This window comes from Heterodontus francisci, chromosome 3, assembly GCF_036365525.1.
Source record: "Heterodontus francisci isolate sHetFra1 chromosome 3, sHetFra1.hap1, whole genome shotgun sequence".
NCBI lineage: Eukaryota > Metazoa > Chordata > Chondrichthyes > Heterodontiformes > Heterodontidae > Heterodontus > Heterodontus francisci.
Genome location: NC_090373.1, coordinates 139,766,773 through 139,785,609, shown reverse-complemented (window position 1 = coordinate 139,785,609; position 18,837 = coordinate 139,766,773). Strand labels below are relative to the sequence as shown.

Here is an 18,837-nt window from a genome sequence, read left to right as displayed (position 1 = left end):
GTAGATGTGGTGTACTTAGATTTCCAAAAGGCATTTGGTAAGGTGCCACATCAAAGGTTACTACACAAGATAAAAGCACATGGTGTCGGGGTAACACATTAGCATGAATAAAGGACTGGTTAGCTAACAGGAAGTAGAGAGTTGGGATAAATGGATCTTTTTCAAGTTGGCAGGCTGCAACTAGTGGAGTGCCACAGGGATCAACTATTTACAATTTATATCAATGATTGGATGAAGGAACCGAATGTATGGTAGCTAAATTTGCTAATAACACCAAGATAGGAAGGAAAGTAAGTTGTCAAGAGGAGGTTAAGACTTTACAAAAGGAAAAAGATAGGTTAAGTGAGTGGGAAAAAATTTGGCAGATGGAGTATAATGTGGTAAAATATGAACTTGTCCACTTTGGCAGGAAGAATAGAAAAGCTGTATACTATTTAAATGGAGATAAATTCCAGAACTCGGTGGTACAAGGGGATCTGGGTGACCTGGTACATGAATCACAAAAGGTTAGTATGCAGGTACAGCAAGTGATTAGTAAAGCAAATGTAATATTGGCATTTATTGCAAGGCGAATCAAGTATATAACTAGGGAAGTTTTACGGCAGCTGTACAGGACCTTGATGTGACCACATCTGGAGTACTGCATACATTTTTGGTCTCCTTGTTTGAAAAAGGATATAATTGCATTGGAAGCAGTTCAGAGAAGGTCCATGTCCTGGATGCAACAACATGCCCTTCCCTGCACCTCCAGACACCCGAGACCGCACCATGTGTCTTTCCCGGCTACCTTCCCCTGCTCCTCCAGGCACCCGAGATTCCACTCCGTGTCTGCCCCGGCTACCCTTTCCTGCATCTCCAGGCACTCAAAACTCCACCCTGTGTCTGCCCCACCTACCCTCCCCTGCTCCTCCAGCCACCCGCGACCCTGCCCTGTGTCCTCCACACCCATGCCTTCCCTGCCATCCTGGCAAAGGAATCGCCCTTGCTGGTCCCGAGCCTGGAGTCAACATCCATTCCAATGCTGGCCTTTCTTGTGCTGAAGAGTCCAAGAAAGAAAACCACTGACCTCAGACACAACTGCACTAAGCCGACTGGTGCATGTCACCTTTAAATAACGTGAACCTGGTGACATGCGATTCCCATTTGCCGCTATCTTAACCTGGCAGGCAGGACTGAATTTGAAATAATTGTAGGGTAATGAGTATTCATTCGTGGTGGAAGCAGGTACGATAGCGACGTTTAAGAGGCATCTTGACAAATACATGAATAGGATGGGAATAGAGGGATACGGTCCCCGGAAGTGCAGAAGGTTTTAGGTTAGGCAGGCATCAAGATCGGCGCAGGCTTGGCGGGCCAAATGGCCTGTTCTTGTGTTATACTGTTCTTTGTTCTTTGCTATGCAAATGAATGGAAAGCTGGAACCCGCCACAGTATAGAGCAAACCCAGGACTGCTGCAAACACGCCAATGACTCAAAACTAAAACCCGTTGCCGTGAAAACGGAATATCAACTCAGATCAAAATAAGCCACCCGGCTTTCCATGAAAGCTACTCTTGCAGGCCCCATAAAATTCCCCCCACCAGTCCAGAAAGATAATTTCCCCTCTAGTATTCTCGAGGACATTCAAACACTAAATTCACCATGCTAACTTTTTGTTTCTTGCTTTCAGTAGCAAACTTAAACAACAACTTGCATTTATATGGTGCCTTTAAGGTAGTAAAATGTCCCACAATGCTTTACAGGAGTGTTACCAAACTAAATTTGACACTGAGCCATATAAGGAGATATTAGGACAGATGGTCAAAAGCTTGGACAAAGTGATAGGTGTTTAGGGTTTAAAGGTTCAAAGAACTTTGCTGTTAATTTTCTTAGTTAAGTGCCTGTTAGAGTATTTGAAAAATGTGAACCAGCATTTGCTTCTTTCTATTCCAGATTGGCTGGATTTTGAACACTAACTGAAATAGTAAAATGAGCAAAGGCTCATTTAGAGGAAGACAGGATGATTTTACGTGTTCCAGCATTAAGGCAAGATATTCCTGAAAAAAAAGGATAACACCCCTGTTACTACAGATAGTTATTTTAATTATTCTGAAAAGAATGATCCTGTGTTGTGACTTATACAGTCTTAAAGAGTTCATGAAAGCTTACGGGTGTTGGCATTGCCATTGCTCTTATTAAAGAGGTGGATAATTAACTGTGCGACTATTCCAGCTGAGTGCACATGACAGTATTCCAGTAGGTGTACTTCAGACATAAATGCATCAAGAATAAAATAGTGGGAAAGCCCAATGCATAAAGAAAAAGGAAAAAAATGGAAAGGCAATAAGCCCAAGCAAGAGCTTGGAGAGAGAAAAATGTACAATAAAGCAAATAATAAAAGAATAATAAGTGCAAGGCTTTACAAAAATAAATAAAAGACAGAGTAATGAGGGAATAATTCAGGATAATAAACAGCTATAAGATATGAGAAACAATTAAAACATTACTAAAAGTAACTAAGTGGAAGCAGCAAACATACGACAAGATATGTAAGAAAAAGAAAAATGGGAATAAAGAAACAAACCGCAGAATAAAGTGAATCAAAAATGATTAAGAAATTGGAGGAATAATCTTCAGCCAAGAATATCAAATCATTGTTATGTATAAAGATGAAAAAAATCTAACTTATAAACTAAAGGTTACATGAAAAGGCAAAGAAAAAATTGAATTAGCAGGAATGAAATACTGTATAGCTGCTATTTTCTGATGGGGATTTAATATGGCACTTTTGGAAAAGCTCCAAATAAAATCTTTGCCAATTAAATTGCAAGCAGTGGAAAACAATGGACTTCTTCCTTAAACACACAAATATTGTAAATCAAAAATGCAATTTTAAAAACAGTGCGCCAATAATTCTCCAGCTGATATATGACAGCTGGGGTATAACACAATTAAGGGTTCAGAAGTCATCATAAACCCTAACATCAAGTTTGAAGTCATCAGAACATTTGTGTTACTGCTTGCAATTCTCCCTTAAAAGAATCCATTTTCTTCATATTATATCATTTTGTTGTTAGAAGGATTGAGTAGAACCCCGCCTGAGATTCTAACAGTAGGTTTTCACATTCACTCAACCAAAGAAAAAGTTATAAAAAGCTAGTTTTCAAGCTCTGCCTTTCCTGCTTTGGGATTCATTTTTATATTGTGCTCTTTGGCCATCTGTGGACAAATCAGAATGATACAGATGGCTTGAAATCGTGCCAACCACATAGCCGTCGTGTAATTTACACAGTGCAGAAAGTTAGGATCAACAATATGCCACTTCAATAAATAAGAATACTCAATTTATGTTTTCCTGCAAAAACAGTTAAATTGCAGTTTATACAACTTTCCCCTATATTTTTTTTAAATTCAGTCATGGGATGTGGGCGACGCTGGCCAGGCCAGCATTTATTGCCCATCCCTAATTGCCCTTGAGAAAGTGGTGGTGAGCTGCCTTCTTGAACCACTGCAGTCCATTTGGGGTAGGTATACCCACAGTGCTGTTAGGAAGGAAGTTCCAGGATTTTGACCAGCGACAGTGAAGGAACGGCGGTATAGTTCCAAGTCAGGATGGTGTGTGACTTGGAGGGGAACTTGCAGGTGGTGGTGTTCCCATGCATTTGCTCCCCTTGTCCTTCTAGTTGGTAGAGGTCGCGGGTTTGGAAGGTGCTGTCTGAGGAGCCTTGGTGCATTGCTGCAGTGCATCTTGTAGATGGTACACACTGCTGCCACTGTGCGTTGGTGGTGGAGGGAGTGAATGTTTGTAGATGGGATGCCAATCAAGCGGGCTGCTTTGTCCTGGATGGTGTCGAGCTTCTTGAGTGTTGTTGGAGCTGCACCCATCCAGGCAAGTGGAGAGTATTCCATCACACTCCTGACTTGTGCCTTGTAGATGGTGGACAGGCTTTGGGGAGTCAGGAGGTGAGTTACTCGCCTCAGGATTCCTAGCCTCTGACCTGCTCTTGTAGCCACGGTATTTATTTGGCTACTCCAGTTCAGTTTCTGGTCAATGGTAGCCCCTAGGATGTTAATAGTGGGGGATTCAGCGATGGTTGAATGTCAAGGGGAGATGGTTAGATTCTATCTTGTTGGAAATGGTCATTGCCTGGCACTTGTGTGGTGTGAATGTTACTTGCCACTTATCAGCCCAAGCCTGGATATTGTCCAGGTCTTGCTGCATTTCCACACAGACTGCTTCAGTATCTGAGGAGTCACGAATGGTGCTGAACGTTGTGCAATCATCAGCGAACATCCCCACTTCTGACCTTACGATTGAAGGAAGGTCATTGATGAAGCAGCTGAAGATGGTTGGGCCCAGGACACTACCCTGAGGAACTCCTGCAGTGATGTCCTGGAGCTCAGATGATTGACCTCCAACAACCACAACCATCTTCCTTTGCGCTAGATATGACTCCAGCCAGCGGAGGGTTTTCCCCGTGATTCCCATTGACCTCAGTTTTGCTAGGGCTCCTTGATGCCATACTCGGTCAAATGCTGCCTTGATGTTAGGGGCAGTCACTCTCACCTCACCTCTAGAGTTCAGCTCTTTTGTCCATTTTTGAACCAAGACTGTAATGAGGTCAGGAGCTGAGTGTCCCTGGGGGAACCCAAACTGAGCGTCACTGAGCAGGTTATTACTAAGCAAGTGCCGCTTGATGGCACTGTTGGTGACACCCTCCATCACTTTACTGATGATTGAGAGTAGGTTGATGGGGCGGTAATTGGCCGGGTTGGACTTGTCCTGCTTTTTGTGTACAGGACATACCTGGACAATTTTCCACATTGCAGGGTAGATGCCAGTGTTGTAGCTGTACTGGAACAGCTTGGCTACGGGCGTGGCAAGTTCTGGAGCACAGGTCTTCAGTACTATTGCCGGAATATTGTCAGCTTTTGCAAAATCCAGTGCCTTCAGTCGTTTCTTGATATCACGCGGAGTGAATCAAATTGGCTGAAGTCTGGCATCTGTGATGCTGGGGACTTCAGGAGGAGGCCGAGATGGATCATCAACTCGGTACTTCTGGCTGAAGATTGTTGCAAATGCTTTAGCCTTATCTTTTGCACTGATGTGCTGGGCTCCCTCATCATTGAGGATGGGGATATTTGTGGAGCCACCTCCTCCAGTTAGTTGTTTAATTGTCCACCACCATTCACGGCTGGATGTGGCAGGACTGCAGAGCTTCGATCTGATCCGTTGGTTATGGGATCGCTTAGCTCTGTCTATCGCATGCTGCTTACGCAGTTTGGTACGCAGATAGTCCTGGGTTGTAGCTTCACAAGGTTGACACCTTATTTTGAGGTATGCCTGGTGCTGCTCCTGGCATGCCCTCCTGCACTCTTCATTGAACCAGGGTTGGTCTCCTGGCTTGATGGTAATGGTAGAGTGGGGGATATGCCGGGCCATGAGGTTACAGATTGTGGTTGAATACAATTCTGTTGCTGCTGATGGCTCACAGCGCCTCATGGATACCCAGTTTTGCATTGCTAGATCTGTTCGAAATCTATCCCATTTAGCACGGTGATATTGCCACACAACACGACGGTATCCCCAATGTGAAGGTGGGACTTCGTCTCCACAAGGACTGTGCGGTGGTCACTCCTACCAATACTGTCATGGACAGAAGCATCTGCAGCAGGCATATTGGTGAGGACGAGGTCAAGTATCTCAAAAATGAACAATTTGGATTTTTTTTTTTAGGTAACATTCCTTCTGTTGATAATTTTAGCCAAAAATTCAGTGCGAGACAGCTCCCCTGGAGTCTTATTTCATGGAATCAACACATGAATTTAATGGCTTTTCATTATTTTCTGCTCCACAGAAAGGATTAGTGCACTGCCACTGTTCGCTGAGGAATCTTTTTTTTTACTTGCCATCTTATTATAAATATCATGAAGGAAGATGCCTGTACCCTTAACAGTGTCTGTCACAGCTTGTGACCCTGCATTAGAACAGCTAGTTGAAACAAGACTGGAAGTAGGCAGCTTTGGGTATTTTTTGAGGTTCCACTACCGGCATGGAGTCTTATTGGTCGTAAATCAGAGCTTTTGGGGGAATATTAACCTAGCTTGTCAGGCGGCGAACCCACGGGATTGGGTGGAATGCTGGTTTTACACCCTGACCAATATTACTCTCCGTTGACTTTGTTGCGCCTCATCCTGTCAGTTTCCAGACATTGAGGTTGGGTTAAAATTGTCCCCATAATGTTATGGGTCTGTCTGAATTCCATGCCTGAATCCACTGAAATTATTTCTATCGTGCAGAACTCTTCTTCATGCGACATTAAGGAGTTCTGCTCCAGTTACATTGCAAATGGGAACAGCAGCAAGAGCACATCACTTTTGGAACCAGCAGCTCTAAAGCATCAACTGGGATAGCAAAGGGAAACTGAAAGAGACTGATGCTTGTAATATATAATTTTGCAAATCAGTAGTCTATACTTTCTTTTTACCTGAGATTTTTATGATTAATCCAATTGGACACTTATGTAGCAATAAGTCTATGGAGAAGGTTTTAACACTGCCTATCGTATAGTTCTGTACTTTAGGGCAATTCTCCCAATAAATCATAAGGCTGTTCCTTTAGACAGGGCTTATCTGGTTTTATATTTACATTTTCCATTTCCATTGTTTTCATCATTTGATTAGTTTTAGTCATTCTTTTAGTTTCAAGTTGTCCTAAGAATTTTAGGATTTCCTAGTTATCTCCCATGAAGTTACTGTCAGTCTGAGCCAGATGGAATCATTGTTCCACAGGGAGCAGTCTGCAGTTCGCACAACCATTCCATCTGTGACCAAGGGATCACATTTTAGTTCAACTCAAACTCATGATAAACTCTTGAAAAATACCTACTACCTTCATCAGGAGAAATCTGGAATTCCAGATTATGTAGTTATTGACCCAATTATACACAAATTATTCATCTGCAAATGGAAGAGGAGCCAAACCACCACATCTGATCTATAATAAAAGCAAAATACTGCGGATGCTGGAAATCTGAAATAAAAACAAGAAATGCTGGAACCACTCAGCAGGTCTGGCAGCATCTGTGGAAAGAGAAGCAGAGTTAACGTTTCGGGTCAGTGACCCTTCATCGGAACATCTGATCTATGGTTTTTTCATGCACCAAGGATTCGCTAATTTACCCTCAAGATGATTTATATATTTGCAACTAGGCATAGTGATTGCCCTGATAGTGGGACAACATTTAAAAAATGCACTTGTTGACTTTAATTCATTTCAGTATTTCTCACAATATTATAGGTTCATTCGTTTAATGTGTTATTCATTACCCATTTAATCACATCAGACACACCAGGAGGCACCATTTTATTTGTTTATTGCACCAGTTTGAGGAAGATTACTGATACTTTCTCCATCTGTCTTTAATTTTAACCTTGATTCTTCACATCAAGTACATTGATAAACCATTAGGGGTGAGAAATGATACACTGATTTATGAGTGACAGCTGCTTTCTTTGTAAAAATAAGAAGTCACCTTTGCATTTAAAGTAAACCTCAGTTTTATTTGTTTCAACAAGGTTGTCAGTTTTCAGAAGAATCACATCATTTCCAATACTCTGAGCCTGGAAATACTGGTCAATTAGAAATATGTGAAACATTTTGGCAGAGACATTTACACTAATCTGCAGAACATCAAGAAGAAACTACACATTTTATTTAATTAATAGGAAGCCTATGATACATACAGTTACCAAAAGTACAGGGATGTTTTTATACATTAAAGATGTTACATTAATGCAAGCTGTTGGTATATGGAGAGGCATTTGAGACAAGTGCTATCAAATATCAAGTTCTCCTTTGATTTGGTTGCAAAATCAGACACAATGGGGTCAAAAACCATCAGCACTAATCATAGTTCATCAGTGAAACCAGGGCGTTAGAAGGCCAGCCAAGCCTTAATTTTGGACACAAACTAGCAACACTGACCTCTGCCCAGAAGATTGCTGCCTCCAGATCTGTACAGGGATGTGGACTGGCAGAACTATGGGCCACTCAAACATGGCTCCTGATGTAGGCAGGGTCGAGTGGAGGGATTTCCCACAATGGAAATTTCTACGGTCTTCCGACTGCCCAATGATCTGGCCGCTGGGGCCAGTGCACAGATAAGCCAAAGAGAGAAAGTGAGGCCCAGTGTGGACTCCTGGAAATGAGCATTGGAATGTTTTAATTGGCTCTCCTTTTAATGAGTTGATCATGGGGAAGCCTACTCTGAGGGGCAGGAAGCTTCTGCTGGCTCTCTCCAAGTCACAATCTGCTGCTACATTTACTCCTCGCTCCTGTAGTGGAAATGCAAGATACACCCAGAATGGTAATGATGCCCGCCCAACCACTTGTCTGCCCATTCCACAAACCTGCCTCTGTCCTTTTGAAGTTCTACATTTATCCTCCTCATAGTTCACAATGTTTCCAAGTTTTATGTCATCCGCAAATTTTGAAATTGTACCCTGTACACCAAAGTTTAGGTCATTCATATGTATCAGAAACAGCAATGGCCCTAACACTGACCCCTGGGGAACACCACTGCAAACCATCCTCCAGTCCAAAAAACATCCATTAACCACTACACTCTGTTTCCTGTCACTCAGCCAATTTCATATCTATGTTGCCACTGTCCCTTTTATTCCATGAGCTATAACTTTGCTCACAAGTCTGTTATTTGGCACTTTATCAAATACTTTTTGGAAGTCCATGTACACCACATCAACAGCATTGCCCTGATCAACCTTCTGTGTTACCTCATCAAAAAACTCCAGAAAGTTAGTTAAACACGATTTGCCCTTTACAAATCCATGCTGGCTTTCCCTAATTAACCCACATTTGCCCGAGTGACTATTAATTTTGTCCTGAATTATTGTGCCGAGAAGTTTCCTCACCACCGAGGTTAAATTGACTGGCCGGTAGTTGCTGGGCTTTTCCTTACACCCTTGTGTGAACAAGGGTGTAACATTTGCAATTCTCCAGTCCTCCGGCACCACCCCTGAATCTAAGGAAGACTGGAAAATTATGGCCAGTGCCTCTGCACTGGCTGCACAGGGCACAATTTTAAAATTTTCAGATGACATAAAACTTGGAAGGAGTGAACTTGGAGAAGGGTAGTGATAGACTTCAAGAGGATATAGACAGGCTGGTAGAATGGGTGGACAAGTGCCAAATGAAATTTAATGCAGAGAAGTGTGAAGTGATGCATTTTGGTAGGAAGAATGAATAGAGGCAATATTAAATAAAGGGTATAATTCTAAAGAGGGTGCAAGAAGAGTGAGACGCTGGGTGAATGTTTTCCCTCGTGGGGGAATCTAGAATTAGGGGGCAAGGTTTCAGAATAAGGGGTATCCCATTTAAGACGGAGATGAGGAGGAATTTCTCTCAGAGGGTCGTTAATCTTTGGAATTCTCTACCCTAGAGACCAGTGGAGGCTCAGTCATTGAATATATTCAAGGCTGAGTTAGACAGTTTTTTGATCTACAAGGGCATCAAGGATTATGGTGGGGAGGGGGGGCAGGTACAGCAGCAAGAAAGAGGAGTTAAGGCCACAATCAGATCAGCCATGATCATATTCAATGGCCAGCAGGCTTAAGGGGCCAAACGGCCTACTCCTGCTCCTATTTCTTATGTTAGACCTGGGGTATATGTGCATAAATCGTTGAAGGTGGCAGGGCAGATTGAGAAAGTGGTTAAAGTCATACAGGATCCTGGGCTTTATAAACAGAGGCATGGAGTACAAAAGCAAGGAAGTTATGGTGAAACTTTAAAAAACACTAGTTTGGCCTCAATTGGAGTATTGTGTACAATTCTGGGCACTGCACTTTAGGAAAGCTGTGAAGGCTTTAGAGAGGGTGCAGAAAAGATTTATAAGAATGGTTCCAAGGATGGGGGAATTTCAGCTAGGTGGAAAGATTGGAGAAGCTGGGGTTGTTCCCTCTGGAGAAGAGAAGGTTGAGAGGAAATTTCATACAGGTGTTCAATATCATGAGGGATCTAGACAGAGTAGACAGGGAGAAACTGTTCCTATTGTCGGAAAGGTCAAGAACCAGAGGACACTGATTTAAGGTGAATGACAAAAGAACCCACGGGGACATTTTTATGCAGCGAGTGGTTAGGATCTGGAATGCACTGTCTGAGAGTGTGGTGAAGGCAGATTCAACTGTGGTTTTCAGAAGGGAAAAAAAATTACTGGTCTACTGGGAAAGGGTGGGGAAGTGGGACCAGCTGAGTTGCTATTGCAGAGAGCCAGCATGGATACAATGGGCCAAATAGCCTCCTTCTGTGCTGTAACCATTCTATGACTCTACAGGCTGAATTTTATGCAGCCGGCGGGAGTCCCGACACTGGGCCAAAAAAGGTGAAGGGAATCCTACCTCGGCTGTTTTGGAGACCCCTGGCTGATGGTAACAGCGCCCAGGCAATTAACTGCCCAGGACTAGGTCCCATCCCTTTAATGATGGGTATCCACCTCCAAGAAATGCCGGCCAATTGCAGCGGGAATGGTGGCCACTGCTGGGACTGCAGGAGGCTCAGGACCAGGAGCAGCGCTGGAGCCTCTGAGAGGAGGTAAGTGGGGCGGGCTCGTCGGGGCCAGTCAAGCATGCTCCGGCGAGGTGTGTGTGGGGGGGGTGGGGGGTTGGTGGTGTGGGTGTTGGCTCAGGGGTGGCTTTTTCCACTAGGGCCACAGATTGCCCAAGCAGGAGATCCCCTCTCCCACCACCAGTCCACACGGAGGCCACCTGGTGTTACTGGACAACCTCCCCATGCGGCAGAAGGACCTTCGCTGCTGGTAAAATGTGGCGGATGAGGCCCTTAAGTGGCTACTAATTGGCCTCAATTGGCCTTGGGTGGGAAGGCCATCCTCGGCCTTCCCCACCCTTGACTAAATTGAATGGTGTCAGGAAGGTGGCAGGCACTCCACCCACTGCCTTCCCTCGCAATTTTATGGGCCCCGCCCGCCACCCTGTCGATCCCTAGAGAGTTGATAAAATTCAACCCTATGATTTGCCAGAGAATCTGCTGCATTACGGAAGCTCCAAAATCAACATTACCTTCGGGATAGATCATCATACAATAATATCAACTCAAGCCAAAAGAGATTTCTCTTCTTTCAAAGTATCTGTGAGATATGTTAAAGTTTTAGTGAATGACATCCACCCCTGTTTATAATTTGGCAATTCTTTGCAGTACTTCGCTAAGCCTTCGACAAAACTTGAAGGGATAAAGCATCAGTGTTTCACAATGTCACATAAACAGCCAATTTAAGACCTGTATATTGTCGCTCACTCTGGGACAGAGAATAAATTTTCCCAAATGTGTTTATGCCAAAAAGATGCAAGTGAAATAAATCAAAGGTGGCTTCTAAGATCTTTGAACAGGCTTACAAAGAAGTCACTAAAAGGCCAGTTATAGTGCACAATTTGCAGTGATGTCAAATGGTTTCAGCTGTATATCAACACTAACTGTAACTATAATTTCTATGTGAAGCCACTCGAACAGACTTGGAAAAGTAGTAGATTGATACTGTTTTCGTTTCACACATCCTGCAGTATAACTTCAGCCATTGGCAAAGTCTAGTTTAAATAGTTCCCAGCTGATCCCAGTGGCATTGGTTTGATTTATTTTTGGGAGGAGGGGCTATTTTAATGTGAGCTTGCCAGACCAAACAAAACTAATTAAAAAGGTCCATTTAAGAAATAGGAATTTCACAATCAGGCTCAAATAGAAACATGGGGCTGGATTTTGTTGAGCTCCCAGCATCGAGAAAATAAAATCCAGCCCCTTATTACTTCCGTTTATCTAACAATTCAAATAAAGAAAATGAAAAGAAAATACAGTCTGGTCAGCAAAAGCTCTAAAGCACAAAGTTCAAGCACTGGTTATGTTAAAGTCATAGAGTCATATACAGCACAGAAGGAGGCCATCCGGCCCATCGAGTCCATGACGGCTCTCCATGGAGCTATGCTGTCAGTCCCACTCCCCAGCTCAATCCCCATAGTCATGCTATTTCTCTCAGGTGACCATCCAACTTTCTCTTGAAGTCATTGATCATCTCTGCTTCCACCACCCTTGTGGGCAGTGAGTTCCAAGTCATTACCACCCAAAGCGTAAAAAGGTGCTTCCTCATATTCCCCCTGCATCTTTTGCCCAAAACTTTCAATCTGCGCCCCCTAGTCCTTGTACGATTTGTTAATGGGAACAGGTTTTCCTTGCCTAACTTATTCAAGCCTGTCATAATCTTGTAGACTTCTATTAAATCTCCCCTCAATCTCCTTTGTTCTAAGGAGAAAAAACCCAGCTTTTCCAACTAAACTTGTAACCAAAATCTTCCACCCCTGGAACCATTCTGGTAAATTTCCTCTGCACCCTCGCTGTTGACATTAGTCAATTAAACTGATCACCACAGACACGTGGCCAGGAAATTATAACTGAGTTAGCTGTTAAATTCAATGGCCTGTAAAGTAGGATTGCAGAAAATCAGACTATCAGTAACTTCACCAACGAATTGGTTTTCACTAATTGAATTGCAGAACTACCAAGGCTGGAAGAACATCATCGTTTCTGTGTCCTATCAAGTAATCTAAAGGGTGTTCTTTTGAAAGAAGGAGTGGAATGAATAGAAGAAAAAAAATCACAGAAATTTTGGGGTAATTGCTTGATCACAGTGAACATTCCTCTGCCAACAACACTGGTTGATCACTGCGATTGGTTTAAACACCCATCAATTTAAAAGAAAATATTCTTTAGCTGCCATAGAGGCTGGCAGCAACACAATGCTGTTACAAGCTCCATGGCCTGCAGGAGCATTTTTCTTCCTTCCCTCCCTGAGAATGGTTCCCCAATGCAGGGGAGAATAACACTGGGAACCTGTGTAAAATATTTGCCTGAGGAATCAGCCAGGGTGATGGGTACAGGACTGGAGCGGCAGTAGTCTCGTCCCACCAAAGAGTCAACAGCTAAGGGGCTAGAGGGACAAATCGCAGTAGAATACATTGGCTTGATGGTCACCTTATTCATTTTACATCATTGGAGGTTCACCTTTCCTAGTTCTTTAGAATATCACAGATTTGCATAATCTGCATTGTTTCAATAATTAATCCAATCCAATTAATCAGGTGTTGCAATGCCATAAAGAAACTAAATTAGATACACGTAAACATGAAAAAATTGAAGGTAAAGTATTTGGATGAAGATAAAAACATAAATAAAAGACAGCTATAATTACATTACATTTAAAAAGTGAATGGTGGATATTTGAAATAAAAGAGGATGCATGAAATAAGAGAAAGACAGTTTAACATTCAGAGTGGAATCTGAATGATTTCCACCTGAAACTTTCACCAATCTTTTTCTCTTTCAGATGATGATGAACATGCCATGCATTCTCAAATTTTCTGTTTTTATTTTATATTTAAGATATAATTGTGAGTGAGAGCAGAGTCAGCTTGGGTACCAATGCCGTATGATATTGTTGGTAATCAGCTGCACAGCCTATACAAATACTTATGGTCAAAAGCTTGATGCTTTTGGCTTGAAGGGTAACAATTTGCAGGCAACAGCTGTCATTTTGAGTTTTGTTAAATTAACTGGGGAGGGAGATTAAAAATGTTATCACAGGCTGACAATACAGGAAACGTTTGAGTAATAGAGCCTTTTGCACAGTTCTACATCATCAATTCTGCAACTGAAAGCCTGTTCTTCAAAATCCTAGGTGGGCTGCATATAAATTTTGCATGGCATCTCATCTCGACAGAAACAATATCTGGCTGTGACAGTTTGCAATATTTTAGATCACCAATGGTTAGCAGTTAGATTGGAGTCTTTAAACACAAAAAGGAAAAGACATGTGGACTGAATGTAACAATTAAGATCAAATACAGTAGCAAATTGTATAATGTAACAAACAGCAGCAGCAAAGCTTCTTGATGCAGTTAACTGACTGAATTAGAATGCGACTTTACATACGCGCCCTTATTTTGCTATTTTTAATAAGTGCGGATAACTGACCCACTCCTGGAAAATCCAAGATCACATGCACATTGACCCCAATTGACTGTTGAACAGATTTTACAAGCTAGCTAGCATAAATTTTCTAGTCCTGTCTGATGTGACAAACTACTGACCGCAAAATTAAAGGGTAGACTTTGATTAGTGATGGTGGATTTTGCTGGTGTGGCATTCTGCTTTCAGTTAATGAGGATACTACAAAAGTAGACTGCATGCTGAGTGATAGCTGAACCCTCCATCTCCCACTTGCCTAACTGATAGTAGTCAACAATTAATCCTCTGCAAGTCAGACACACAGTCTTCTTGACCATGTCTGTTCAGCGAGCAAAATGCCTTCCCTTCTGAATGTAACCACTGTCACAACTGCATATTTAATCCAACAAAATAAAATAATTTCAAAAGTTTACGTGGCCTTATATGTTTCTTGTGGACTTTTAAGTAGCTTTGCTCTTAATTTGTGCTTTTTAATATTCAGCTATGGAAATTGGACATTTCACAATATGTCAGATGAGACAGTGATTTAAACCTAAATTTTAAAAGAACAAGCAGAAACTACTATTTTAGAAACAACAAAGGCAATAAAACAAAACGGTAAAAGGTAAAAAACAAGCATTAAAATATGAGTAGTGCAGAACACTTCTGGTGACTAGGTATAATTTATTTTGTGCATAGTTATAAAATTAAGCCTGTATGACTAGATCCACAGAAACTGAATTGCTTTGTAATTTTACAGCACTATAATCTGTTTTCCTCTTCACCAGGAAATCTTTTTTAAAAAGTCAAAAAGACTTGCAGGTTGATAGGTAAATTGGTCATTATAAATTGTCACTAGTATAGGTAGGTGGTAGGGAAATATAGGGACAGGTGGGGATGTTTGGTAGGAATATGGGATTAGTGTAGGATTAGTATAAATGGGTGGTTGATGGTCGGCACAGACTCGGTGGGCCGAAGGGCCTGTTTCAGTGCTGTATCTCTAATCTAATCTAAAAGTCGTCTCTATAATAAATTTCACGAATAGAGTCACATTTAGCAACAATTCAAAAGCAGAAAGCATTCTAAATTGGCTATATTTTATTCAGATTATATTAGGGAGATTGTTCAAAAGATTTTTTTAAAGTTAGTATGTCTATAGCAACATCTACCATTAATTTCTCAGTACTATCAGACAGAAATACCCTCTATCTGTTGGGAGATGCATCCAAGTCACAGAGCTTGGCTGCAAACTCTAGTCTTTGTTGCCAAATGTATGCCATTTCACAGCAAACACACATCACTAGAAAAGTGCTTGGTGGAAAGTAAACTCCTCATCAAGAAACATAAAACAAAGCCAGACACAGTGCTTTTTTATATACAAAGAAATGAAAGCAAATTGCACGGTTGGCTAATTTCTTACCTTACCATACTTTTGTGCGTACGATCCTGTGAGCAAAGAATGAAAGATGATGATAGTCTCATCTAGATCCCAGACAAATACTCGCTGCAAATATAGAGACAAAAAATCTGATTGAAATAATGCTTATTTTGCATTAATGCTACACAATATTTATTTTTATTGCTGATCACTTTAAAAATACAGATGTTACAATTTACTGTGCTTATGAGCACATGATGTGCACATGTATTTCTCACACCAAAGCATGACTAGCAAACATACATTACATAATCAACCTGGTGTAGTATTCATACCGGAGACAGTAGAACAGTGGTAATGCTACTGGTCTAGTAATCCAGAGGCTACTGCTCCGGAGAGTTCAAATCCCACTGCGGCAGATAAGGAAATTAGATTCAATTAATTAATAAACCTGGAATAAAATGCTAGCCTCATTAATAATGAACACGAAACTACTGGATTGTTGTAAAAACACATCTGGCTCACTAATGTCCTTCAGGGGAGGAAATCTGCCATCTGGCCTATGTGTGACTCCACGCCCACAGCAATTTGGTTGATTCATAACTGCTCTCTGAAATGGCCATGTGAGCCAATTACGGCAGAGAAGGAGACTATTTGGCCCATCAAGTCCATGCCAGCTCTCCGCACAGCAATCCAGTCAGTTCCACTTCCCTGTAGCCCTGCAAGTTTTTTTCCTTCAAGTGGCCATCCAATTTCCTTTTGAAATTGTTGATTGTCTCTGCTTCCACCACCCTTGTGGGCAGCGAGTTCCAGGTCATTACCACTCATTGCGTAAAAATCTTCTTCCTCATGTTGCCCCTGCATCTCTAGCCCAAAACCTTCAATCTGTGTCCCCTAGTTTTTGTATCATAAGTAAATGGGAACAGCTTTTCCTTGAGTAACTTATCTAAGCTTGTCATAATCTTGGACACCTCTATCAAATCTCCCTCATCTTCTTTGTTCCAGGGAGAACAATTCCAGCTTTTACAACCTAACCTTGTAACTAAAATCCTACATCCCTGAAACCATTCCAGTAAATCTCCTCTCACCCTCGCAAGGACCCTCACTTCCTTCTTAAAGTGAGGTGACCAGAACTGGATGCAGTACTCAAGTTGGGGCCTAACCAGAGCTTTATAAAGTTGTGTCAAACTGCCACAGAAAAGTTGAATATGACTAAAAGCAGACGCACCATGCGACATCGACCTTGCTACCGGAAATGACAAATGCAGACACTGTCCAGTTGATCCTGCAGAGTCCTCTTCACTATCATTTGGGGACTTGAGCCAACAGCCTCACATAGTTATACTTACTGAATCATACCTTATAGTCAATATCCCAGACTCCTCCATCACCATCCCTGGGGTAATTTCCTTCCGGTAGGACAGGAGGTGGGAGCACAATGGTGTACAGTGAAGAGGGAGTCCTCAACCTTGACTCTTTTAAAAAATTCATTCATGGGATGTGGGCGTCACTGGCCTGGCCAGCATTTATTGCCGATCCCTAATTGCCCTTGAGAAGGTGGTGGTGAGCTGCCTTCTTGAACCGCTGCAGTCCATTTGGGGTAGGTATACCCACAGTGCTGTTAGGAAGGGAGTTCCAGGATTTTGACCCAGTGACAGTGAAGGAACGGTGATTTAGTTCCAAGTCAAGATGGTGTGTGACTTGGAGGGGAACTTGCAGGTGATGGTGTTCCCATGCATTTGCTGCCCTTGTCCTTCTAGTTGGTAGAGGTCGCGGGTTTGGAAGGTGCTGTCAAAGCAGCCTTGGTGCATTGCTGCAGTGCATCTTGTAGATGGTACACACTATGCAGCGGTGGTGGAGAGAGTGAATGTTTGTCGATGGTGTGCCAATCAAACAGGCTGCTTTATCCTGGATGGTGTCCAGCTTCCTAAGTGTTGTTGGAGCAGCACCCATCCAGGCAAGTGGAGAATATTCCATCACACTCCTGACTTGTGCCTTGTAGATGGTGGACAGGCTTTGGGGAGTCAGGAGGTGAGTTACTCGCCACAGGATTCCTAGCTTCTGACCTGCTCTTGTAGCCACGGTATTTATATGGCTACTCCAGTTCAGTTTCTGGTCAATGGTAGCCCCTAGGATGTCGATAGTGGGGGATTCAGCAGTGGTAATGCCGTTGAATGTCAAGGGGAGATGGTTAGATTCTCTCTTGTTGGAGATGGTCATTGTCTGGCACTTGTGTGGTGTGAATGTTATTTGCCATTTATTAGCCCAAGCCTGGATATTGTCCAGGTCTTGCTGCATTTCTGCATGGACTGTTTCAGTATCTGAGGAGTCACGAATGGTGCTGAACATTGTGCAATCATCAGCAAACATCTCCACTTCTGACCTTAGGATTGAAAGAAGGTCATTGATGAAGCAGCTGAAGATGGTTGGGCCTAGGACACTACCCTGAGGAACTCCTGCAGAGATGTCCTGGAGCTCAGATGATTGACCTCCAACAACCACAACCATCTTCTTTTGCGCTAGGTATGACTCCAGCCAGCGGACGGTTTTCCCCCTGATTCCCATTGATTTCAGTTTTGTTAGGGCTCCTTGATGCCATACTCGGTCAAATGCTGCCCTGATGTCAAGGGCAGTCACTCTCACCTCACCTCTTGAATTCAGCTCTTTTGTCCATGTTTGAGCCAAAGCTGTAATGTCAGGAGTTGAGTGGCCCTGGTGGAACCCAAACTGAGCGTCACTAAGCAGGTTATTGCTAAGCAAGTGCCACTGTTTGGCACTGTCAATGACACCTTCCATCACTTTACTGATGATTGAGAGTAGGCTGATGGGGCTGTAATTGGCCGGGTTGGACTTGTCCTGCTTTTTGTGTACAGGACATACCTGGGCAATTTTCCACATTGCAGGGTAGATGCCAATGTTGTAGCTGTACTGGAACAGCTTGGCTAGGGGTGCGGCAAATTCTGGAGCACAGGCCTTCAGTACTATTGCCAGAATATTGTCAGGGCCCATAGCTTTTGTGGTATCCAGTGCCTTCGGTCGTTTCTTGATATCACGCGGAGTGAATCGAATTGGCTGAAGTCTGGCATCTGTGATGCTGGGGACTTCAGGAGGAGGCCTTCCATGAAGTCTCTTGCTGATTACTACCCTCCCTCAGCTGATGAATCAGTGCTCCTCCATGTTGAACACCACTTGGAAGAAGCACTGAGCGTAGTAAGGGCACAGGAAGTAATCTGGGTGGGGGACATCAATGTCTATCACCAAGAGTGGCTCGGTAGCACCACTACTGACCAAGCTGGCTGAGTTATAACTGCCAGACTGGGCATGCGACTGGTGTTGAGAGAACCAACAAGAGGGAAAAACCTACTTGACCTCGTCCTCACCAATTTACTTGTCGCAGATGCATCTGTCTATGACAGTATGCGTAGAAGTGACCACCACACATTCCTTGTGGAGACTA

The 18,837-nt window shown here is 42.8% G+C and overlaps 1 protein-coding gene across 16 annotated transcripts in view; it reads right to left on the bottom strand.

Annotated features, from left to right (window-relative positions):
- eya4 (EYA transcriptional coactivator and phosphatase 4) overlaps window positions 1–18,837 on the bottom strand; it is a 549,227-nt gene that overhangs the window by 99,135 nt on the left and 431,255 nt on the right. For all 16 annotated transcript variants that reach the window (XM_068026406.1, XM_068026407.1, XM_068026412.1 and 13 more), the window contains one exon: window positions 15,423–15,506. In XM_068026406.1, coding sequence (XP_067882507.1) covers window positions 15,423–15,506 — 84 coding nt within the window. The remainder of the gene's footprint in view (window positions 1–15,422; window positions 15,507–18,837) is intronic.